The sequence below is a fragment of the Pelecanus crispus genome, chromosome 3 (genome assembly GCF_030463565.1).
Source record: "Pelecanus crispus isolate bPelCri1 chromosome 3, bPelCri1.pri, whole genome shotgun sequence".
In the NCBI taxonomy this organism is placed as follows: domain Eukaryota; kingdom Metazoa; phylum Chordata; class Aves; order Pelecaniformes; family Pelecanidae; genus Pelecanus; species Pelecanus crispus.
In genome coordinates this window covers 132783064-132800817 of record NC_134645.1, presented here as the reverse complement: position 1 = coordinate 132800817, position 17754 = coordinate 132783064, and the positions used below count along the sequence as shown (strand labels likewise).

At 67.7% G+C, this 17754-nt stretch overlaps 1 protein-coding gene across 1 annotated transcript in view; it reads right to left on the bottom strand.

Moving 5' to 3' along the window:
• Positions 1-7385: 7385 nt before the first annotated feature.
• The window catches only part of DNMT3A (DNA methyltransferase 3 alpha), a 47095-nt gene continuing 36726 nt past the window's right edge, over positions 7386-17754 (bottom strand). The window contains exons 6-22 of the mRNA XM_075706990.1: positions 15085-15294; positions 14804-14962; positions 14606-14713; positions 13928-14084; positions 13575-13724; positions 13246-13290; positions 12807-12886; positions 12522-12634; positions 11071-11254; positions 10869-10953; positions 10332-10477; positions 9942-10032; positions 8807-8955; positions 8610-8695; positions 8059-8128; positions 7683-7801; positions 7386-7539 (exon numbers count right to left, since the gene is read on the bottom strand). Of these exons, the coding sequence (XP_075563105.1) occupies positions 7398-7539; positions 7683-7801; positions 8059-8128; positions 8610-8695; positions 8807-8955; positions 9942-10032; positions 10332-10477; positions 10869-10953; positions 11071-11254; positions 12522-12634; positions 12807-12886; positions 13246-13290; positions 13575-13724; positions 13928-14084; positions 14606-14713; positions 14804-14962; positions 15085-15294 (2094 nt within the window). The 3' untranslated portion in view covers positions 7386-7397. The remainder of the gene's footprint in view (positions 7540-7682; positions 7802-8058; positions 8129-8609; positions 8696-8806; positions 8956-9941; positions 10033-10331; positions 10478-10868; positions 10954-11070; positions 11255-12521; positions 12635-12806; positions 12887-13245; positions 13291-13574; positions 13725-13927; positions 14085-14605; positions 14714-14803; positions 14963-15084; positions 15295-17754) is intronic.

Here is a 17754-nt window from a genome sequence, read left to right as displayed (position 1 = left end):
AGGTCTCCCCGCAGCCTTCTCTTCCCCAGGCTGCACAAGCCCAGCTCTCCCAGCCTGGCCTCAGAGCAGAGCTGCTCCAGCCCTCGGACCATTTCTGTGGCCTCCTCTGGCCCCGCTCCAACAGGTCCCTGTCTGTGCGGTGCTGAGGGCCCCCGAGCTGGGCGCAGGGCTCCAGGGGGGGCTGAGCAGAGCGGAGCAGAGGGGCAGAGCCCCCTCCCTCGCCCCGCTGCCCACGCTGCTGGGGATGCAGCCCAGGATGGGCTTGGCTTTCTGGGCTGCCAGCGCACATTGCCGGCTCGTGTCCGGCTTTTCATCCCCTGTTACCCCCAAGTCCTTCTCCGCAGGGCTGCTCTCCATCCCTGGGGGTTCGGGGTGTCTCAGCAGATCCCCAGCCTGGTTCTCCTCCATTTCGGGCAGTTTTCCTCCTCCAGCCCCATCCCCAGGCACTTGTCACCCATCCCTGCCCTCCCCAGCCGCAGAGGCTGGGAGCTCTCCCCAACCCCGGGGTCCCCATGTGCCCCCCACAGCCCATCCCAGCCACCACCCCGTCCCCGTCATGGAATCATTTGGGTTGGCAAAGCCCTTGAAGATCACCCAGTCCAACCATTGACCCAACACTGCCAAGCCCACACTAAACCAATTCAGGGGAGAGGAATAATTTCACATTTCCTGGCTTGGTGGCTGGATTATTTTTTAATGAAAGTAAAACCAGGAATCACTAAGGTTGGAAAGGCCCTCCAAGATCATCAGCCCAACCATCACCCCAACACCCCCATGCCCACCAAACCATGTCCCCAAGTGCCACCTCTGCCCGTTTTTTGACCACCTCCCCACAACCTGCCTGGCCCTCGCCCCCACCAGCCCCTCTCCCGGGCTCCGTCCCACGGGGGGTCCCCTGGGCTGCACTCAGGACCCAACTGGGGTCCAGCACAGGGACTGGAGGGGTCCCCAGGACTCTCGCCACCCACCCAGCGCTGCCCGGCTGGAGGGGAAACTGAGGCAGGAGCCGCGCAGGGCAGTTTCCTCACGCATGGCTCATGAGGCAGAAATGTGGGGGTCCTGCCCTGCACCCCCACACCCCAGTGCTGCACAAGCAAAGCTCCCCCACCCTGGGAGCTGGGCTCAGCCCGCAGCCCCCAGCACCCGGGACTGGGACCCCAAGGTCCACCAGAACCCCAGTGCCCACTGGGACACCACAGTTGTCTGGATCCTACCACCCACCGGGACCCCGCTGGGACCCCACCACCTGCTGGGACCCAATGCCCACGGGGACCCCACCACCCCCTGGGACCCCACCACCCACACCAGGACCCCACCACCCACTGGGACCTCATTGGGACCCCACCACCAGCACTGGGACCCCACCACCCGCTGGGACCTCATTGGGACCCCACCACCAGCACTGGGACCCCACCACCCACTGGGACCTCATTGGGACCCCACCACCAGCACTGGGACCCCACCACCCACTGGGACCTCATTGGGACCCCACCACCAGCACTGGGACCCCAGTGCCCACCAGAACCCCACCACCCACTGGAACCCCACTGCCTGCTGGGACCCAATGCCCACGGGGACCCCACCACCCACTGGGACCCCACCACCACTGGGTCCTGCTGGGACCCAATGCCCATGGGGACCCCGCTGTTGCCTGGACCCGATCACCCACTGGGATCCCATTGGGACCCCACCACCAGCACTGGGACACCACCAGCACTGGGACCCCACCACCCACTGGGACCCCACTGCCTGCTGGGACCCAATGCCCATGGGGACCCCGCTGTTGCCTGGACCCAGCCACCAACTGGGATCCCATTGGGACCCCACCACCCATGGGACCCCACCACCCACTGGGACCCCACTGCCTGCTGGGACCTAATGCCCATGGGGACCCCGCTGTTGCCTGGACCCCACCACCCCCTGGGACCCCACCACCCACACCAGGACCCCACCACCAGCACTGGGACCCCAGTGCCCACCAGGATCCCACCACCCATGGGACCCCACCACCCACTGGGACCCAATGCCCACAGGGACCCCACCACCCCCTGGGACCCCACCGCCAATAAGGAACTCACCACCCACTGGGACCCCACCACCTGCACCGGGACCCCAGTGCCCAGCAGGACCCCACCACCCACACCAGGACCCCACCACCCATGGGACCCCAGTGCCCAGCAGGACCCCACCACCCATGGGACCCCACCACCCACACCAGGACCCCACCACCCATGGGACCCCAGTGCCCAGCAGGACCCCACCACCCATGGGACCCCACCACCCACACCAGGACCCCACCACCCATGGGACCCCAGTGCCCAGCAGGACCCCACCACCCATGGGACCCCACCACCCACACCAGGACCCCACCACCCATGGGACCCCAGTGCCCAGCAGGACCCCACCACCCATGGGACCCCACCACCCATGGGACCACATTGGGACCTCACCATCCATGGGACCCCCCCCACCCATCAGCCCCCACCCCCTGGGACGCCGAGAGGACACAGAGCACAGGACCGCAGGGAAGATTTTTTTTTTTCTCTTTTTTTTTTTCCTCTTTTTTTCTTTTTTTTTTTTTGCACAAAAACAGTACATTTATTCAAGTGTTCTCCAGCACAAGTACATTAGAAAGGAGCTCGTCTGTATTATATTTTTTCTGGGCACCAAAAAAGAAAAAAAAAAAAAAAAAAAAAAAAAAAAAAGGAGGATGGGATGGAAGCGGAACGGACAGACTTTCTACATCTGCTGCACGCATTGACCTTTAATTAGTTCAGAACAGCTATGTCACGAGCAATACTTACACAGATACAACAGAGTGCCGGGCAAGCCCCGCGGGCCAGAACCATACGGTGAAATGCACAGTATTCAGCGGCAATAAATAGAGAAGCGACCCTAAAAAAACAAACCAACAAAAAACAAAAGGAAGGAACCGAGAGAAAAGTAGAAAATAAACCGGGGTGGGGTGGGGGGGGGGCGGGAGGGGGGGAAGAGCAGCTGGGGACGCGGGGCCGGGGCGGCCGCGGTGGCACCGCCGGCACTGCCGGGAATGTGGCGGTCGGGCACGGGCTGAGCCAAATCATAGGAGAGGAGGGTACCGAACTCTACGCGTTTATTCCTCGGTATGAGTACATGATTCCCCACAAATAGTTAAGCGTCAGCTACTTCAATGTCTAGGCTAAAACACATGAAATCTCTCGTTTAGTTTTCAAGTACAAAGTTAAAATGCCTTTTTGTTTTTTGTTTTTTTTTTTTAATAATAATATATAAGAGTAAAATAATAGTGCTCTTTGAAACTCCACTACAAGAAAACAAAACAAACAGTCATTGTCCAGACAGCAGACTTAATTTAACAATATATACTTTTAATAAAATGTTTTAGCACCGTGTTTGTCACCTACTCCCTCGGCGGATCTTAAGGAATTTAGGCGCTTTTTTTTTTTTTTTTTTTTTTTTTTTTGTTTTTACCATTTCGTCTAGGGCTGTGCAACAAAATTTGTCTGTTTGTTTTAAAAAAAGATGTGAGTCGGGTACGTTAAAAACTGAACTCTTTCCCCAGGCGTCCCCACGGTCCCCACCACCGCCGGCGGCCGCCACGGAGCTGCCGTCGTGCCCCCGGCACCACCGAGCCAAGCCCGGCACCGCCCCGGTGCTTTTCCAGTTGTGCCACGACGGGAACCTGCATCCCGCCGGCACCGGCTCCGGCACCGGCACGGGCGTCCCAGCTGCGGGCACCCGGGGCCGGTGCAGGAGCCGCCGACGCCGCACCGTGCCGGCACCCCACGCCGCAAGAGCCGGCTGGGACCCGGCTCGCGAAAAGGCGTCGCGGGGCCGAGAAGGCCCCAGGGAAGCGCTGCGGGGCTGCGCCGGGCCGGCACGGTGCGGCGGGGCCTGCCGGGACCCCCAAACCCTGCTGTGTGGCTGTGCCAGGCTCCCACCCGGCGCTGCCGGGCCATGCAGGACCTGCAAACGCTGCTGCAGGGCCGTGCAGGGCTCGGCCACGGTGCCGCAGGGCCATGCAGGGCTTGCGCCCGGCGCCGCAGGGCCATGCAGGACCTGCAAACACTGCTGCAGGGCCGTGCAGGGCTCGGCCACGGTGCTGCAGGGCCACGCAGGGCCATGCAGGACCTGCAAACGCCGCTGCAGGGCCGTGCAGGGCTCGGCCACGGTGCCGCAGGGCCACGCAGGGCTTGCGCCTGGCACTGCAGGGCCATGCAGGACCTGCAAACGCCGCTGCAGGGCCGTGCGGAACCTGCAGCCAGCTCTGCAGGGCTTTGCAAGGCTCGCTGCCGGAGCTGCAGGGCCGTGCAGCACTTGCAGCCGGCGCTGCAGGGCCACGCAGGACTTGCAAACGGTGCTGCAGGATTGCGCAGCACTAGCACCCGGCGCTGCAGGGCCGCGTGGCACCGGCACCCAGTGCTGCAGGGCCACAAAAGACTTGCACCCGGTGTTGCAGCACCGCGCAGGAGCCGCAGCCAGCGCTGCAGGGCAACGCGAGACCCGCCAGCAGCGCTGCAGGGCCACGCAGGGTTGGCACTTAGTGCTGCAGGGCCATGCAGCACTCGCAGCCGGTGCTGCAGAGCCGTGCAGGACTTGCAGCCGGTGGCTGCAGGGCTGCGTAAGACTCGCATGCGACGCTGCATGGCTGTGCAGGACCTGCGAGCAGCGCTGCAGGGCTGCGCAGCACTTGCACCTGGTTCTATGGGCCATGCAGGACCCGCAGCCGGTGCTGCAAGGCGGTGCAGGACCCGCAGCCGGTGCTGCAGAGCCGTGCAGGACCGGCAAGCGGTGCCGCAGGGCCGCGCGAGACTCGCATGCGACGCTGCAGGGCCCCGCAGGATTTGCACGCGATGCTGCAGGGCCGCGCAGGGACCCGCAAGCAGCGCTGCGGGGCTGTGCAAGGCTCACGCCCGGCGTTGCCGCAGCAGTCCTGCGCCAAACTCGCCCCGGCACCGCAGGGCAGCACCGCATCCGGCCCCGGGACCGAGCCAGGGCCCGCAGCCGTGGCTCAGCGCCCGGGGCCGGCGTGGGGGGGCCGCGTCCCGCCTCGCCTCCTTTACCACCCGGCAAAGCTGGGCCCCGCGGTGCCCCCCACCGCGGCCGCCCCGCGCCGGCTCAGCTCCCCGCGCCGCCCGCGCCGACAAGAGGGGCCTCCGAACCCCCGGTAGCACCAGGCGCGGTGGGGAAGTTGGGGGGGGGGCCCCTGGGGCCAACCCCCTGCCCGCCCCTACCGCCGTCGGTCCCAGCACCTCTCAGCACCCCGGGGCCGCCGGCGCGGCTCGCTGCCAATTAGCCAGCACCCCGCACCGAGCAGCCGGCGGCCCCCGCCCGCGCACGGACCCCCAGCACCTTTCACAGTTAGAGAAGAGACGGCGACGGGCCGGAGACCCTCCGTGAGCCTCCCCCGCGCCGTAGCACCAGTCCCTGCCCCCGCCGGAGCCCCTCCGCTCCAGCGCCGGGCACAGGATCCGGCCACCCCAGCGGGCACCGGGGATGTGGGGCAATGCCCCCGCACCGAGCCGGACCCACCGACCTCCTGCGGCACCCGCAGCTGCCAAGACAAGTAGCACCATCCACAGCAACGCCAGCGCCCTGCCCGCGTCCTGCCTGCACCCACCGCGGCTCCCCTCTGCGCCGCCAACACCGTCGCGGCTCCCGGCCCGCTGCGGCCGGGGCTGCCCGCCCTCGACACCGACACCGACACCTGCGTCCCCGCGCACCTCACGGGCGCCCGTCACCCCAGAAAGCGGGTGCGGGGCCAGCCCCGGCACGGGGCACCGACGCAGTCGCTCCGAAACCACGCTCGGACAGAGAGGAGCGATGCCCCCGAGCCGCCCGGTGCGCAAAGGCGATGCCGTGGGCAGCACCGGAGTCCCATCGCAGCTCACCGGGGCATCGCCCTCCTGCCTGCCGACCAGCCCGGCCCCGCAGATGTAGCACCAGGGTTCCGGGGACCCGCAGCCGTCCCCGTCCCGCGCTGGAAGCGCCCCAGCCACGCTCCAGCACCGCTCCGTCCCGCGCTCGGCTCCCCGCCTGCTTCCCGCTCTGCCCGCATCCCCGCCGCAGCTTTCGGCAAGAGCCCGATTCGCAGCACCCCCTCGCCCCCGCGCCGCCCCGGCAAGGCAGCAGCCGCGGGCAGGAGCGGGCCGGGGTTGCGGCGGGGCAAGGGGGGACACACAACCAGCACCGGCCCGGCCGGGGACGCCACGTACGCAGAAGAGCACCAGTACGTTTGTGCGCGTCGCGGGCAGGGCGGGCAGCGGTGCGGGCAGGGCCGGGGCAGGGCAGGGCGGCCGCCGCCGCCGCCGCCACCGCCGAGGGAGGCGCTTCCTTTTAGGACAGAAAAAGGTTATTGCATGACTCGGGATGGAGACGCTTCCCGCCCGGCCGCCGCCCCGGCCCCGTCCCGCGCCGCTCGCTCGGAAAGGCCCGGCACGTAAGGCAACATGGAAGCTGATGTCTCGACTCACCCCGCTGTTTAAAAGCACCATTATGAAGTCAGGTTGTACAGTAGTAACAGTACCTTTTATATATATATATATCTATATCTCATATCTATCATATATATATAAACTGTAAACAAGAGGTAACAGCGGCTTCTAGGATTTGCTTTCTTCAAGGTTTCCCGTGTGGTAGGCACCCAAAATACTGTAGAAAAGGTGTGTGTTGTGGTGTGTGTGTTCTCGGCTTCCCTGCCAGTTGGGTTTGGCTCCATATCACCAGTGAACGGTGCTGGTGGAAAAGAGTGAGGCTCAGTCGCTGGGTGTTGCGGAGCCGGCCGAGCGCCTCCCTGCCGCTTCGCGCTCCCCCCAAGCTCGCCGGGGCCGGCGGCCGGGCCGTGAGCTCGGCGCGCGCTCGGCGCAGACGGAGCGGGTTTCTCCTTCGCCTCCGCCTCTCCCGGCTGGGGTTTCCCGCTGCCGTTTCCCCTCCTCCGAGAGCAGAGCGTGGTGACGGCATCTCGTCTCGCCCGCTGCTCCGAGAAGCAGAAACCAAACCAACAGAAAAACCCAGCCAGAAAAGAGCGGAAAATTAAAAGGTTACCCCCCCAAAAAAATGGTTTTGGTTTTTTTTGTTTGCTTTTTTTTCCTTTTTCTTTCTTTCTTTTTCGTTTCGTTTTTGTTTTTTTGTCGTTTTCGTTGGTTTTTTTTTTTTGTGGTTTTTTTTTTTTTTTTTTTTTTTTTTTTTTTTAAATAGGCTAAAAGCTGAACATTGGAAATTCAGGAGAGGACACCGAACCCTTTCGCTCGGGGAGACGTGTGCCGGGTTCCCGTCGGGCTGCGAAATCCCGTCTCTCTTCTGGGTGCTGACTCTTCTCTCATTCCGTGTTTTCACTTTTCTTGGCGTGGATGGTTTTGTTTCCGACTCGCTCCGTGTCACCAGTTCCTGTCTGTCTCTCTTTAAACGCAGGCAAAGTATTCCTTCAGGGGAGCAAAGAGGTGGCGGATCACCGGCACGCTCCAGGATCTGCCGAGCAGTCTCTGCCGGGCCAGGCGGCTCATGTTGGACACGTCTGTGTAATGCACCGGGAAGCCGAAGACCCTGCGGGGCACGGGGATTGGGGAGGGGGGACACACACAACGGGGAGCGGGGTCAGGAGGCTGCCGGCCCCGAGGGACGCGGCGCTGCCGGCCCTCCCTGGCGCGCGCGCAGCCCCGCGGCGAGCCCTCGGCCGGCCGCGGTACCTCTCCATCTCCGTGCACCACAGAATGTCCTCCTTCTCGTTCATGAAGACGGGGAAATGCTGGTCCTTGCCCTGCTTGATGGAGTTGGAGCGAGTGGTGATAGTTCGCACTTTGCTGAACTGCAAGAGGCACAGGCTCGTCATGCTGGGGGGGGCGGGATGGAGCCCGGCCCCGGCGCGCCGGCCGCGGGCAGGCGGCGCTGCCCGGTGCCAAATCCGAGACTCCCACCCCGGGGTGCCGGTGCCGTGGCCGCGCGTCCCTCCTCCGCCCTCACCGGACCCCTCCCCTGCCGCCCAAGGAGCCTGGGACCGCCGGGGGCGGCCGCAGGACCCCACCGTCCCCTCGGCTGCGCCGCGTCCCGCGTGCCGGGGCTGACCTTTGCTATCCTGCCATGCTCCAGGCACTCCTGCAGCTCCAGCTTATCGTTGACTGTGGATGCGAGTGGCCTGGGGGAGAGAAACGGGGCTGGGCGCGGGGCTGGCAGCGCCACGTCCCCACGCCGGCACCTCCGTGGGCGCGGGGCGGTTCTCCCGCCGGGGTCTGTGGGGGGCGCGGGGTGGCCGAGGATGTTTTGGGGGGGCTCTGCGGCAGGCGATGGCGAGAAGCAGCCATCGTGGGAGCCTGCCCGCGGGCACCGGCCGTGTGCCACCGTGGCTCCCGTCCGGGAGGGATGCGCGGGGCAGCTCCGTGCCACCCCACCAGCACGAGGCAGCTATGGGGGCCGCCGTTCCGGGTTTTTGGGGTGCGCTGTCACCCAAGCGCCACTTTGGAAGCCCCCCACGCTCTCGCCCAGCAACTGACGTGGGGTTGGGGACCCCCAGAGCCACATCTGGGCCCGGGGAGGGGCCGGGAGGGGTCCCGGCTCTTTCTGCAGCCCCCGGCGGCATGACAGGCGCACGGCTTGGCTGCGGCGCGGCTCTCACCAACCTGTTCATCCCGGGAAGGTTCCCCCAGAAGTACCGTGCCCTGTGCGCTGCAGACACTTCTTTGGCATCAATCATGACGGGGTTGGACTGCGAGAAGGGAGAGAGGAGAGAAATCAGCCGGGGTTCGGCAGCCCACAGCGGGGGCAGGACCCTCGGGGTCGCCGGGGCCGGAGACCCCCACCCCGCCCCAGCACTCACCTCCAGAAAGCGCGAGATGTCCCTCTTGTCGCTCACCCCCATGGCCACCACGTTCTCGAAGAGCCAGAAGAAGGGCCGGTCGTCACCCTCCTTGGGCCGGGCTTCGTGGAGCAGGCGGTAAAACTCAAAGAAGAGCCGCCCGGTGCCCTCTGGGCAGGAGAAAGAGAGAGGGGCCGGTGTCAGCGGCGGGGGGCTGGCGACGGGGGCCAAACCCAGCCCGGCGGGGAGACAGAATCATAGAATAGGATCATGGAATCGTTGAGGTTGGCAAAGACCTTGAAGATCATCCAGTCCAACCATTAACCTACACTGCCAAGTCCACCACTAAACCAATTAAGGGGAGAGGAAGAATTAATTTCATCTTTCCTGGCTTGGTAGCTGGATTATTTTTTCATGAAAGCAAAACTGGGAATCATGAAATCGTTGAGGTTGACAAAGACCTTCAAGATCATCCAGTCCAACCATTAACCTCACACTACCAAGTCCACCACTAATTAAGGGCAGAGTCATAATTAATTTCGTGTTTCCTGGCTTGGGGGCTGGATTACTTTTAATGAAAGTAAAACCAGGAATCACTAAGGTTGGAAAGGCCCTCTAAGATCATCAGCCCAACCATCAACCCAACACCCCCATGCCCACTGAACCATGTCCCCAGGTGCCACCTCTGCCCGTTTGTTGAACCCCTCCAGGGCTGGGGACTCCCCCACCTCTCTGGGCAGCCTGTTCCAATGCTTGGCCACTCTGCGTGAAGAAATTTCTCCCAATATCCAACCTAAACCTCCCCTGGCACAGCTTAAGCCCATTTCCTCTCATCCTATCGCTGTTCCTTGGGAGAAGAGCCCGACCCCCTCCCTGCCCCCTCCTGTCAGGAGCTGCAGAGCGATCAGGTCTCCCCTCAGCCTCCTCTTCTCCAGGCTGAACACCCCCAGCTCCCTCAGCCGCTCCCCACCAGCCCTGTGCCCCAGACCCTTCCCCAGCTCCGCTGCCCTTCTCTGGACACGCTCCAGCACCCCAATGTCCTTCTTGTGCTGAGGGGCCCAAAACTGGACACAGCATTCCAGGTGCGGCCTCACCAGCGCCGAGCACAGGGGGACGATCCCTGCCCTGTTCCCGCTGGCCGCAGGAAGACACCTACCGTAAAGCCCCTTCCTGGCCGGGTTGACGATGGAGAGGTCGTTGCAGGGGCTCCCGCCGATCACCAGGTCGAAGGGGCCCCACTCCTGTATCTGCAAGAGGGAGAGCCCCCGGTGAGCCAGGCGCCGGTGCCAAACGCCGCTCGGGTGGGACACTGCCGCGGGGGATGGCGTGCCCGTCGGAGGGGGATGGCTGGACACGCGGCTGGGGTGGCTGGTGGCCAAAGCTCCCCGTCGAGGCCGTGCCGGCGAAGTCGGGCGCACGGCGAGATGCGCGACGAGGGACCAGAACCCGTCTTAACCCATCCTGGGGACGCGGGGGTGTTTTGTGGGGGGGGACCCGCTGCCTGCAGGGATGGGGGAGGCGCGGGGGGCCGGCGGGCAGGACGTACGTGTTTCTGGGTGACATTTCGGACGTCCCCGACGTACATGATCTTGCCCTGGTGCCTCACCATGCCCACGGTGATGGAGTCCTCGCACACCTCGGAGGCGATGTAGCGGTCCACCTGGATGCCCAGGTCCTTCAGCACCAGCAGGCCTGCAGGGAGCGGGGCCGGGGTGGGCGGCATGCGCGGACGACGGCCCCCAAACCCTGGCGCGACCCGTCCCACCCCGGCACCGCCACCATCGCCGGGCCAGCCCCTTCCCCTGTCCCCCCAACGCCGCAGCGTAGACCCCCACCAAGGGCAGGGGCAATGGTTGGGGCTGCCCTCGGGGTCACCTGGCCGGGGGTCCTGCAGGCAGCACAGCTCCGTGCACCCACTGCCGGCACCCTGAGGGGCGCGGGACCCCCGCTGCCCTGAGGCTGGGCAGTTGTGGGGTGCAGGTGGGCTGCTGGCCCCGCTCCCTTCTGCCCCCCACACCAGTCCCAAACACGCCCCAGGGAGGGTCCCTGCGGGGGCTGCCGTGCCGGGGACCCCCACACCCACCTGTGGCGATGCCGTCGAAGAGCGAGAGCACCCGGATGGGCTTCCTCTTCTCGGCCGGCACCGGCGGGTACACCTTCGGCGGGTCCTGGAAGCCATGGGTGGGCGTCAGGCGGGGACGGGGGGGACATGGGGCAGCGGGGACAGGGGGACATGGGGCAGCGGGGAGCCCGGGGCGGGGGGTTCCTTCCGCAGGGGCACTCACAAACTCCTGGTCGTGGTTGTTGGCGAAGAACATCTGGAGGCGCGAGGGCCAGTCCTCCCGCCGCCGCAGCAGCCCGTAGACGCCCTTATGGCCGCACATGTAGCAGTTCCAGGGGTCCTCCTTGATGGCCGCCTGGGCCGCCCCCGGGCCCACCAGCAGGTCCACGCACTCCACGCAGAAGCACCTGGGAGGGCCGGTGTCAGCGGCAGGGCTGGGGCCGGTGCCCCCTGGGCCGTGTCCCTCGAAGGCCGGTGGCAGCAGGACACGGCGGGACCGGCAGCCCCACGCCGGGACCTGCCGCGCTGCCCAAACCTCTGCTCAGCCCCATGCAGAGATGCAGCTGGGACCTGCGGCATCACCGAAACCTCCCCGGCCCCACGCCAGGACTAGGGCATCACCAAAACATCCCAGCCCCACGCCAGGACTGGGGCATCACCAAAACCTCCCCAGCCCCAAACCAGGACTGGGGCATCACCAAAACATCCCAGCCCCAAACCAGGACTGGGGCATCACCAAAACATCCCAGCCCCACACCAGGACTGGGGCACCACCAAAACATCCCAGCCCCACGCCAGGACTGGGGCACCACCAAAACATCCCAGCCCCACGCCAGGACTGGGGCACCACCAAAACGTCCCCAGCCCCAAACCAGGACTGGGGCACCACCAAAACATCCCAGCCCCACGCCAGGACTGGGGCACCACCAAAACATCCCAGCCCCACGCCAGGACTGGGGCACCACCAAAACATCCCAGCCCCATGCCAGGACTGGGGCACCACCAAAACATCCCAGCCCCACGCCAGGACTGGGGCACCACCAAAACATCCCAGCCCCATGCCAGGACTGGGGCACCACCAAAACATCCCAGCCCCACGCCAGGACTGGGGCATCACCGAATTCCCATGCTAGGACTGGGGCATCACCGAAACCTCCCCGGCCCCACCTCAAACTGTAGAACCACCAAAACCTCCCCAGCCCCAAGCCAGGACTGTGGCATCACCAAAAATTCTCAGCCCCATGCTGGGCCTGGGGCATTGCCAAAACCTCCCCCAGCCCCACACCAGGACCAGGGCATCACCAAAACCTCCCCAGCCTCATGCCAGGACTGGGGGCATCACCAAAATGCCACACGGGGACTGTGGCACCACCAAAACCTCCCAGTCCCACACTGAGACTGTGGCATCACCAAAATGTCCCAGCCCCACAGCAGGACTGGCATCACCGAAACCCCACAGCAGGACCGTGGCATCACCAAAAACTCCCTAGCCCCATGCCGGGCCTGTGGCATCACCAAAACCTCCTTAGCGCCATGCCAGGACTGTGGCATCCCCAGAGCCTCCCTAGCCCCATGCCAGGAGTGTGGCATCACCAAAACCTCCCCAGCCCCATGCCGGGACTGCGGTATCACCGAATCCCGCCCCAGCCCCACGCCGGGACGGCATCCCCGGACCTGCAGCAGTTGTTGTTGCCGCACATGAGCACCTCACGGCCGCCGCAGCAGATGGTGCAGTAGGACTGGTAGCCGTCGTCGTCGTACTGGTACGCGCATTCCAAGAAGCAGTTCTGGGGGAGAGCCAAGGCGTGAGCCGCGGCGCCGGGGACGCCACTGCGAGGGCACCAGGGCAGCTCCTGGCAGAGGGGTCTGGCAGGGAGACCTCTGGGACAGGGTGTTTTGGGTGGGGACCGGCCCCGTGCCCACTCGCCCGGCGCCGGGGCTGCCTGCGCTGCGCCGTACCTTGCAGTTTTGGCACATTCCTCCGATAAATAGAGGGTGCTCCAGGGTCACGTTGAGGCTCCCGCAGGAGATGCAGATGTCTGGGGGCCAGGAGGGGAGGAGACGTTACGCCAGGGAGCGGCAGACCCCAGCCCCAAACTGCTGGCACCACCGGGACGGGGTGCGAGAGGACCAACCCCACCGCCTCCCCATCCCGGCCCCCCAGCCCTGCCTCGCTTGGTGGCCACGCTCAGCCCTTCCCGTGCCGGTGAGCCCGGCCCCGGGCAGCGTCCCAGCGGTCCCCACCGCCATCCCCGGCAGCCCACCCTCACGGCACAAGCCTGTCCCCTGGCCCCTCGGGCCCCCCTCTGCCCTCCCAGCTCTGCAGCCAAAATTAGAGCCTGGCCGGGGAAGGACACGTCCCAGCCCCGGAGCTGGGAATTGCCGCGCACTCACTCACCTTCGATGTTCCTGCATTTCTGCCGGACCTCATAAACGAGCCGCTCTGGGGAGGGAGAGGGGTGTCAGGGCGGGGGGCTCTGCCCGGCACCAGCCCTGCCCCAGCCGGGTCCCCTCCGCGCAGCCCCCGCAGCGGGGTGAAGGCAGGGGACCCCCAGGAGGGAAGGTCCCCGAGGGAGAAGGGGACCTGGCCCAAAGCGGCTCTCGCCCCGCAGCCCCCCACGGTGAGCACGGCCCTCCCGGCACCGGGACCGAGCCCCGGCAGGGTCACAGCCAAGCAAGACCCCTGTGGAGGGGGGTGGGCGCACCCCCGACCCCCCCGGGCGGTACCTCGGGTGCGCTCGTCGATGATCTCCTTGACCTTGGGCTTCTCCGTTGTGCTTTTCCTGGGTTTTTTGGCGGGCGGGGGCGGTGCGTAGGCAGCTGCTTCTGGCTCTACCCACATCTCCGTGTAAACTTCTTTGTAGGGGTTTCGTTCCTCTGCAAAGGGGCGCGGGGGGGGGTCCCGTCAGCGGGGTCCTGTCGGCCCCACGCCCCACAGGGCGACCTGCCCCCCCAGGACCTGTCGGCCCCACGGCGTTTCCTCTCGCCCAAGCCCGTGCCACCCCGCTGATGCCGGAGCCGATGGCCGGGGGACGCTCGCCAAAGCCACCGAGCAGGGCCCCGCGCCAAACCCCGCTCACCTTCGGGGGGCTCCAGGCCCTTGGGGCCGGAGGGCTGGAAGCCGCCCAGGGCCCACTCGATCATCTGCTTGTTCTGGATCTCCACCACCTTGGAGGTGTCCGTCTCGTCGTTCTCGGGGCACGCCGGGAAGATCTTCCCCGCTCTGCTGCTCGCCACCTGCCAGGGGAGCCGCAGGTTCCATCACCCACCCACCCTGCCCAGGGGGGTCCCCGTCCTCGGCCCCCACCACCCCGGCTGCTCCAGGCGCCGCCGGCGTTGCCCGGCCAGGCAGCCCCCAGCCCCAAAGGGACCCCCATGGGCAGGCTCCCCCACCTCGCCCCACAGGAAACCCCCAACACCTCCCGGCACTGCCAAGAGACCCCCCCAAGAAAGCCAGGAGCCCCCCGGCATCACCCCACAGGGACTTCAGCAACTCCCCAGCGACCCACACGTCCCCCCAGCTTCTCCACCGGACACCCCCGGCTGGGACAAGAGGTTCCCAGGCACCCCCAAAATCTCCTTAGGGAGTCCCCCAGCCCTCTAAGAGACGCCCGGCGCTCCCCAGGACGCTGCTGGGTGCAGGAGGTGAGGCCGGGACGGACCCGCTTGGGCACCGATGTCCCCGCAACCTCCCGGTGCTGGGCAGGGGGCCAGTGCCACCGCGCAGCCGGTGCCACCGCGCAGCCGCCGGCGCTCACCTGCAGCACCTCGTAGATGGCTTTGCGGTACATGGGCTGCTTGTTGTAGGTGGCTTGGTGGAAGGCGCTGGCGAAGGAGCTGAGCGGCAGCAGCTTCTCCACGCAGACCTGGGGGACGGGGACGCGGCCGTGAGCCGGCGGCGGGGAGGCCCGGGGACCGGGGTGGGGGGGCTGCCTGGACCCATGGGTGCCACTTACCACCGAGAACTTGCCGTCCCCGAACCACATCACCCAGCGGGTGCCCTCAGCCGCCCGGCTCCGGCCCGTCATCCACCAGGAGACGATGCGCCCGGGCCACCAAGAGAAGCCGCGCAGCTTGCCCCACACCAGCTCACCGATGCCAAAACCCCGGCCGTCCTGCGCCGCGAGGAGACGGGGGGGAAGGTCAGAGGCCGGTGGGGCCGGGGTGCCCGCGTCCTTGGGGGGCAGCAGCCCCGCAAAACCCCCCGCCGCCCTTCCCCGGCCATCCCTGCCCTCACCTCGTACTCGGGCTCGTCGTCGGCCGACTTGGAGGTGTTCTTGTCGACGTCGGCCACCACTGGCTCAGGCGTGGTGGCCACGTTGGGCGAGGCAGGGTCGGTGGGCTGCTGTGAGGCGGGGGGGCTGGCCTCCTCCTCCTTCTGGGGCTCTGCCCGCGGCGTCTCCTCCACCACGTTCATCACGGCGATCACCTTCGCCTTCTTCTCCGCCTGGGGACACGACAGACAGACAGACACCGGGTCAGGGCAGGGCTGCGCAGCATCGCTCACCCGGCGCCCCGAGATGCGGGCAGGGGCAGGCAGGGGTGGGCAGGGTGCCCTGGGCCAGCCCGGCTGAGGTGGGACCGCGCTCGGCAGCAGCACCGGACCCCGGCACAGCCCTGGCAGCCCCCCACCAAGCAGCGGGCGCCGTCGCCACAGCGTCCCTGGGCCCACCGGCCATGCCAGGAGCGATGGCACCGGTCCCGGTGCCCTGCACGTCCTATCCCACCCCCATGCCGGCCTGGCCCCCCTGTCCCCTCCCAGAGCAGGCAGCCCCACACCCCGGCCCCCCAGGCCTGTCCCATGGGGGGACACCTCCAGGTCCCCCCTGACCCCGCCGGAGCCCCCCCGGGGCGCAGCACCCACGCCGGCACAGCCGGCACCCCCCGCGTCACCCGGGACCCCCTGCCCGGGCACCCGCTGTCCCCGGGCCCCGTGTGCCGGACTGCGCTGGCCGGGCCGGGCCGGGCCCCGGGGCCCAACCGGGACATGGAGCTCTGCCGGGCAGGGGAGTGGCGGGCTCAGCCGAGCCGGACGGAGCCGGAGCTGAGCCGGGCTGAACAGAGCCGAGCTGGGGCCAAACGGAGCCGAGCCGGACAGAGCTGAGCTGGGCCGAACAGAGCCGAGCCGGGGCCGAACGGAGCCGAGCTGGGGCCGAATGGAGCCAAGCCGGGCCAAACAGAGCTGAGCTGGGCCGAGCCGGACAGAGCTGAGCTGGGCCAAGCTGGGCCGAACGGAGCCGAGCCGGACAGAGCTGAGCTGGGCTGGACGGAACCGAGCCGGGCTGAATGGAGCCGAGCTGGGCTGAACGGAGCCGAGCCAGACAGAGCTGAGCTGGGCTGGACGGAGCCGAGCCGGGCTGAATGGAGCCAAGCCGGGCCAAACAGAGCTGAGCTGGGCCGAGCCAAGCTGGGGCCGAACGGAGCTGAGCCGGGCCGAATGGAGCCGAGCCGGGCCGAGCCGGACAGAGCTGAGCTGGGCTGGACGGAGCCGAGCCGGGCTGAATGGAGCCAAGCCGGGCCAAACAGAGCCGAGCTGGGCCGAGCCAAGCTGGGGCCGAACGGAGCTGAGCCGGAGCCGAACCGGGGCCGAATGGAGCCGAGCCGGAGCCGAGGCGGGCCGAAGTCGGGCCGGACGGAGCCGGAGCCGGAGCCGGGCCGAGCCGACCTCCCCGCGGGGGCCACCTACCCATGCGGGCTGGGCGCCGCGGCGGGCCGGGCCGAGCCGAGCCGAACAGAGCCAAGCCGAGCCGGGCCGAGCCGAGCCGAGCCGAGCCGGGCCGGACGGAGCCGAAGCGAGCCGAAGCTGGGCCGGACAGAGCCGAAGCCGGGCCGGACGGAGCCGAAGCGAGCCGAAGCCGGGCCGGACGGAGCCGAAGCGAGCCGAAGCTGGGCCGGACAGAGCCGAAGCCGGGCCGGACGGAGCCGAAGCCGAGCCGGGCCGGGCCGGACGGAGCCGAAGCCGAGCCGAGCCAGGCCGGGCCGGGCCGGGCCGCGGGGCAGGGCCGGCCGTTCTTTGTCTGGGCTCCCCGGGTCACATGGTGCCTCCCGGCCCGGCTGGTTGGCTGCGGCGGGGAGGGGCCGCGCGGCGCCGAGGGGACAGCCCGGCCCGGCCCCCCCCGCGCCTCGGCCCGGCTCGGCTCCGCTCGGCCCCGCTCGGCTCAGTCCGGCCCGGCTCGGCAACTCGGCTCCACTCGGCTCCGCTCGGCTCCGTCCGGCCCCGCTCGGCTTCGTTCGGCTCGGCTCGGCCCGGCTCGGCTCAGTCCGGCCCCGCTCGGCCCCGCTCGGCTCAGTCCGGCCCGGCTCGGCTCCGTTCTGCTCGGCTCGGCCCCATTCGGCCCCGCTCGGCCCCGTCCGGCTCGGCCCGGCTCGGCTCCGTTCAGCTCGGCTCGGCTCCGTCCGGCCCGGCTCGGCCCCGTTCGGCCCGGCTCGGCCCCGTTCAGCCCGGCCCGGCCCGGCCCGACCCGGCTCCCGGCCACCCCCGCGCCCTCCCCGCTCCCCAGGCCCGGCCCCGGGGCCGGTCCCCGCGGTACTCACCGGCCCGGCGGCAGCGATCCCGTCCGGGCTGGGGCTGGGGCGGGCTCCCCGCCGCGGGGCCGCTCCGCGCCGCCTTTTGTCCCGGGGCCGCGGCCCCCCCGCCCCCGGCCCCTTTGTGCTGCGGAGCGGGACGGGGCGGGGGGCGGCGGCGCCCCGGGGGGCCTCGCCCCGGCACGGCAGGAATCCGCCCGGGGCTCCCCCCCGCCCCTCACCCCGGCACCGCCCGCTCGCCCCGGGCACAGCGCAGGGGCAACCGGCTGCAGGCGGGCACCGGCCCCGCTGCGCCCGCTCGGCACGCCGGTGCTGGCCGGGGAGGGCTGGCACGGCCTGGCATGGCCCGGTACGGCCGCACGCACCGACACGGCACTGGTCT